Below are 6,546 nucleotides of genomic sequence, written 5' to 3' on the forward strand. Positions count from 1 at the left end.
GAGGCAGCCGGACTCGGGGCGGCTGGGAGGCGCGGTGCGGCCGGCTCCGGGAGCCGCCGGCCGACAGGGACGGGGCGGGACGGGAGCGCCAGCTGGTAGAGGCGGCGCGGCGGAACCAAGCAGGCAGGCCGCGCGGCAGGCGAGGCGGGGGGAAGGGCACCGGAAGGGACCGTGCCGGTGACGGAAGCCGGGAGGTGGCGCGGCGGCCGGCGGTTCTAGCAGTTTCCACGGGCGGTCGGTGCGGAGGAGGCGGCGGCGGCGGCGGTCCCGATGGCCAAGTGGGGGGAGGGAGACCCGCGCTGGATCGTCGAGCAGCGGGCGGACGCCACCAACGTCAACAACTGGCACTGGTGAGCGGGGCGGCCCGGCCGGGCGGCCCCCGTGGCCCTGGGGGGAGGGAGGCTGCCCGGCCGGTGTCCCGGAGAGGGGCTCATCCGTCCTACCCTCTCCTACGAGCCTGGTGGTGCTGAGGTGGGGGGTGTCTGGGCTGATGCCCCCGGGAAGGCCCCCGCCTGTGTGTGTGTGAGGGGGGTGCCCTGGGGAAGGGCTGGGGGTGCCCTGGGGAAGAGCTGGCGCTGTGTGTGTGGGAGCGGGGCAGGGAGGGGAGGACCGGGGGGAGGCCCGGTAGGTAGGTCCGGTGAGTGCTGGCAGTGTGGGTTGTCCCAGATTCTCAGACCGCCCGGCTTTCTTGCAGGACGGAACGGGATGCCTCCAACTGGTCCACGGAGCGGCTGAAAACTCTCCTCCTGCCTGTCAGGGTAGAGGGCGAGGAAGGGGCTTGTGAAGTGACGGAAGTGAGCAAACTGGATGGAGAGGCCTCCATTAACAACCGCAAAGGGAAACTTATCTTCTTCTATGAGTGGGCAATCAAGCTGGCGTGGACTGGTGAGTGATGTTCTCCCCTACTATTTCAAGGCCAAATTCAAGTACAAGATTAAGGATATTATTGTTTCCCTCCTTTGGGAAGTAATAATAAAGGGAAGTATTGTATTGCGACGCAATCCAAGTTTGCTTTTACAACAACCAGAGTAAGAAAAGTTGATCTGAACAACCTAATTGTAATTGCAGGCACCTCAAAGACAGGAGTGAAATACAAAGGTTATGTGGAGATTCCTAATCTCTCAGATGAAAATGACATTGATGAAGTTGAGGTAAGCACACCTAAAGGCTAATACTGCTGGCTGCATGGCTGCTCTAACAGGAATCCCCACAGCATTAATATTTCCTTCCCTGTTGCCTTTTTTAGAATGTTTGTGTAGAACCTTTTCAGTGTTAGAGACTACTTAAGTTAATAGAATCATAGAGTGGTTTGAGTTGGTGCTGAGGATTTGTCCTTCTTGTTTAGATCCATGTCAGCCTTGCTAAAGATGAGCCTGATACTAACTTGAAGACCCTGATGAAGCAAGAAGGTGCAAAAAAAATTAGAGATGCAATGAAAACTTACATCAGCACTCTCAAAACAGGTATGTACCTGAAAGGGAGAAGTGTTACGGGAACGTATATGGGCTAATGCTAAAGAAGAGATGGGCTTAACAAGAGGAGTGAATATTAGTTCCTCACCCCATTTGAACAAGAAGGTGTCAGAGCAACAACAGTAACTTTTCTGTCTCTTGAAAATGGTTAGCATTTGGCCAGAAGCACTTCTGTCTCCAGACGTTGTAGCACAGCCCAGAAAGATTGGTTTTAAGTGATAACCCAATAATAAACAGCATTTTTGGATCTACGTTTTAAAACTGAGAATGTCCTTCACATGCTGAAGCTCAGTTGTTAAGAAAATAAAGCCAGGGAAATGTGTTTGCTACCCCAGTGACACAGAGTATCAGTCACTACATGTGGCACAATCTGGCCTTTAGTTTGCTTACTCCCTTGGAAAGTGATATCTTCTCTCTAGTTTGGTTTTTCTCTTTTGCCACACTAATAAAGGCATCTATTGTTGTTTGGATTTGAGAATAACTGACAACTGGAAATAGCTCTTCAGGTTTTGTTGGTGTCACTGAATGAGCTTTCTCAGCATCTGGATCAAAATTACTTTTTTTAGAAGATAAATCTGATTCCAGCAATTGGAGTTAAATCTGTGTGCTTTGGTTGAGTTCGGCTTTGCTCTCTAGTACGGGCTGGGAACAATACAGTTGCTTTTTATGTCCATTTACCTGTATTACACTACATGTGCTATATGTTTCAAGTTTTGCTGAATACAAACCATGACTGATTACTGTTTTTCCAGGGTCAAATTTCTGTACCCTTGTGTTTGTTCAGGCTTTAGTGTTCAGGGTGGGAGATGCAGTCACCCAGTAGAAGATGAGAATGTTATTCAGGAAGAACTGTATGATCTTATGGGCTGGAATAAATAAGAATAGATGGGAACTAAGTATTGCGGGATACAAGATTATGCACATATAATAAAATTCTGCTATATAATGGAATTTTGCCAGTTTGAACAGATGAAGAGGAAGGAGAAAGAGCAAACTTTTATAATTGGTAAAGGCAGAAGTGATAGAGCTGGAGGAAAAGCAAACGTGATGCTGGAAGAGATTGAAGCTTCTGGTGGAGTTATTAAAGTGCTAATGCTGCCAGACAGGGCACTGGTGAGACCTCCTCTGGGTGTCCTGGTGTCAAAGAAAAATCAAAGATGGAGTTGGAAGTAACTTTATTCTGTACTACAGTGATATGAGAAATGGAGAGCCAGTCTGGTTTGGTTTGTCTAGACGAGCAAGATAAAAGTATATCTGAGATGTAATTGCTGTTTATATTAGAGAGTGAGAGAGAAAGCAAGTGTAAGGCTAACATTAATATGAGAACAACATGTGGAAGATAGCGATTGGTAGGTATGTCTAGGCTAGGAAGAGGGGGCAAGTTCCTAACTGTTAGTGTAGGCAGGTTCTGATATGGCCTTCAGTGGAGAGCAGTGAAGGCAAGAAGAATTAATTACTTGTAAAAAGAGGTCTGTTTACATTTTTAAAAAAACTGTTTCAAGTCGTGGGTGCTAGCAAAAGCAGGGGAGAAACCAGGAAGCCCTGTTTAATTGTGTATTTCAAAGAACAGTTAAAAGGTTTACTTGATCTTTTATTAGTTTCATGGGTGCATTCCTGTCTTTCCAGAATTCACCCAGGGCATGATTTTGCCCACAGTGAATGGTGAACATATGGAAACAACACCTCAGGTGGCTCCTAAAGCAGAAGACCGCAAGGTAAATAAAACTGTGCAAACATGCTTTTGCATCTGTGAAGAAAGGTACACAGTATTAGATTCCGGGGCTTACAGGAGCGACCTATGCTGTTTACAGGATATATATATATTTTCAGGAATTGGCAATGTGTGGTGTAGGCCTGACTCTTGATTTGCAGCACACCTTAATTCAAGCAGAGCAATAAATCTGCTTTTTAGACTCATATGGTTGTACCTAATTACATCTTTACAAAAGGCCTTTGTTTTTTCTCTTGGATATGTGAACCACTTGTTGAGTTTTTTTTTGTGAAAAAATATGTTTGTGTTTGTTTTGCTTGTTGTTTTGTTAGTCGGCCGCTAGCAGCAGTACCGCCACATCGCAGTCCAAATCCGTAGGAGTCAAAATCCCTACCTGTAAGATCAGCTTGAAGGACACCTTCTTAACATCTCCTGAGGAGCTCTACCGGGTATTCGTTACTCAGGAGGTAATGCCAGGCTGTTCTGAGAATTGTTCTTTGCACATAGTAGGTTGTTCCTAAGAAGCTTTTTGAGGCATTCTCTAGAATGCTCACATTCCATGAGAATGGAATAAGAAAGCTGGTCTGCAGAACACTTGCTTAAAGCTCATGTGTGCATCGTTTCACACAGTTGACAAGAGAGTATTAATACCAGCCAGAAGCCAGTTCCAGACTACTGTCAGCATCTATCTGTAGGTGTATCCCTTACTGCATGGGATCAGATCTCTTGGGACATAGTTGTGTGTGCTGTTTGGTTTTGTTTTGTTTTGTTTTTTTTTTTTTAGTTTTAAGGTTAGGTGGTGTCAAAGCATACTTCAGGAATAGCTTCCCCTCTCCTGCACACTATTATATAATTTAAGAAGAGAGAGCAGCATTGTATCATTAAACATAGTCTTAGTCTTTTGTTCCTCCTTAAAAAAAAAAAATCTAAGGAAAGAAAAAGCAAAAAACACGACCTTTTCTTAGAACTAGGTTTCATTAAAGAATCAACAGAGTAAATCAAAGAGTGACGTACAGAACGCTACATAGACTATGGAAGCTAGGGATTCTTTTCCTTTGGCAGGCAGAAGGCTGCTGTAGTGGCTATAACCCTGCTTTTCTGGCCAGGGCAGGGGTTTTGTCTTTTTTGATTAAGACCTTATGCTATTGACTTACGTCCTTTTCCACAACTTTTGTAGCTGTGTAGGAGGCATTAGGCAACAAGGTTGCGAGCAGATAATGTCAAGTAATACAAATCTCCTGAATTCTTTTTAGATGGTCCAAGCTTTCACCCACGCACAAGCCACCTTGGAAGCAGATAAAGGAGGCAAGTTTCAGTTGCTGGATGGCAGTGTCACAGGAGAGTTTGTTGACCTAGTAAGTACTAACTAGTGCAGGTGTATCTGGCTCGGGGGCAGCTTTTTTATTTTTGAGGTATGAATTCTGTAACAATGCTTCAGTTAGCTACTTGTGGACTTCTACCTGGTGGCCAATAGTTATCTATAATCACTGTGGCTATTGAAGTGTTCCTTATAGTATGCATTAATGTATAGGACTTCAGTCTGGGGAGAAAATTTAGCTTCCAGTCATGTATCTGCCCAGTCTTAGTGCAATTTTACTAATTCATTAGGTGTTGGAGGGTTGTACTTGATAGTAACTGATCCTTTTCCTCTTTAGCCCTCCTGCTACTGAAGTCTTCTGGACAGGGACACTGTCTCAGTGTTTGGGGCTATACTATGGCCTACCCTCCTAGAAGAGGAGTGGAAAGAAAAGGACACTTAAAATCTCTTTTCTTCTGTATGTGTTTCTGAAGAAGTCTCTAAGGCTTCAGATCAACACAGTTCTAGTTGGTTTGTATTCGACTGCAGGATTTGCAAAAAATTACTACTCAGTCTTTCTGTCTTTTTTTCAAGGTCCCTGAGAAACAACTTGTTATGAAATGGAGATTTAAATCTTGGCCAGCTGGTAAGTAGTCCAAAAATGGACTGTCAAATTACAGCCCTTTCAGGTGTTTGAAGAATTCCAGCCCCATTTGCCACACTGCACTTTGGCTCATGACTGGTGAGCACACGGTGTTCTGGGAGCTGCCCCAGCCTTATCCCAGCTTCATATCCCACAGGTATATGATGATCAGGTCAGAATCATCAGTCACCGCTTACAGCAGTGGCTGGGGATTAGGACTGATGAAGTAGCAGTTTACTCGGCTCTGGCTGCAACTGCTTCAATCCCCATGAAGAGGGAGCCCTCTCCTCCCTCTGTTTCTGAGAAAGGCCTGCTGCTGTCATAAACAGATCCTCTGGGAAGGATCCTGAGGAGTCTTTTCAGTGGTGCTGTGTGAGAGGAGGAGCTGGGCAGCATATGCTATACTACACACTGCTGACAGATTTGTTTTGGTTCCTCTAGGGCACTTTGCAACAATTACCTTGAACTTCACTGACAAAGGTGGTGAGACAGAGGTGTGCTTGGAAGGCAAGGGCGTTCCTGCCAGTGAGGAGGAAAGAACGAAGCAAGGCTGGCAGCGCTACTACTTCGAGGGCATTAAACAGACATTTGGCTATGGTGCCCGCTTGTTTTAATATTGGTTGCTGGGAAGACTCGGGCTGAAGACTCTGCCACGTGGACTGATAAATTTCTCACCTGTCCCTTTCTAATCTTGGCCCTGCTGCCGAGTAAAGTGGGATGACAGGTGACGAGGAAGGCCATTGAGCAGCACCACTTTCAGTCCCTCACTGCTTTGTGCATGCCTCGTGCTGCAGGGGATTCTCTTACATGTACATACTTCTATTGCTAAATAAACCTAACTTAAAAAAAAAACACTGTGGAACTTGTGTCCTCAGATTGGCTTGAGTTCAAAGGGTTGGTCGATAGGCTGAGGGAGGGATCTGTGGAAAAACACTGATCAATGTGGAGTGCTGATCCCAATGTGATTTACTCCTCACTTCTGAGGGAGGAGGAGAGAACAAGCTTGATGCAGTTTTTAGTTGGAGCAGCTGCTCATTTTCTTTCTGCTTTTGATCTGCCGCTAGTAAATGTTTGAAACCCTTCCCATTTCTGAAGTGATCTAAGATCCTCTTCAAGCCATTCCTCTCCTCCCTTGCGCAGCCCCTTCTTTGACACAATCCTTTCTTATACTAGCCTGCTCTACAGGAATGCTGGTGTCCAAGACAATGAGTAAACCACTGCTAGGGAAACTCCCACCCACAAAACAGTTCTAGCAGGTTGTGAGGCCCAGGGTCAGCTACCTCCAAGAGCTTCAGGCCAAAGCAAACTACGGACTCTGAATGGGGGTGGGATTTATTCCTGTAAAATAAACAAGGTGCAGTGCTTCTGGCTGACCCCACTTCAGCTGTTGCTTTGACTGGTGAGGAAGGGAAAACCACTTGCT

The 6,546-nt window shown here is 45.9% G+C and overlaps 1 protein-coding gene across 1 annotated transcript; it reads left to right on the forward strand.

Annotated features, from left to right (window-relative positions):
* The first annotated feature begins 175 nt into the window (after positions 1-175).
* On the forward strand, positions 176-5,972 carry AHSA1 (activator of HSP90 ATPase activity 1). The gene is made up of 9 exons (XM_082485432.1): positions 176-350; positions 695-885; positions 1,069-1,151; positions 1,346-1,463; positions 3,099-3,187; positions 3,516-3,650; positions 4,437-4,538; positions 5,075-5,126; positions 5,565-5,972. Exons 1-9 carry the CDS (start codon positions 271-273, stop codon positions 5,735-5,737), a joined length of 1,023 nt encoding a protein of 340 aa, XP_082341558.1. The 5' UTR covers positions 176-270; the 3' UTR covers positions 5,738-5,972.
* The last annotated feature ends 574 nt before the right edge of the window (positions 5,973-6,546 follow it).

This window comes from Vanellus vanellus (genome assembly GCF_965231255.1).
Source record: "Vanellus vanellus genome assembly, chromosome: 6".
In the NCBI taxonomy this organism is placed as follows: Eukaryota; Metazoa; Chordata; class Aves; order Charadriiformes; family Charadriidae; genus Vanellus; species Vanellus vanellus.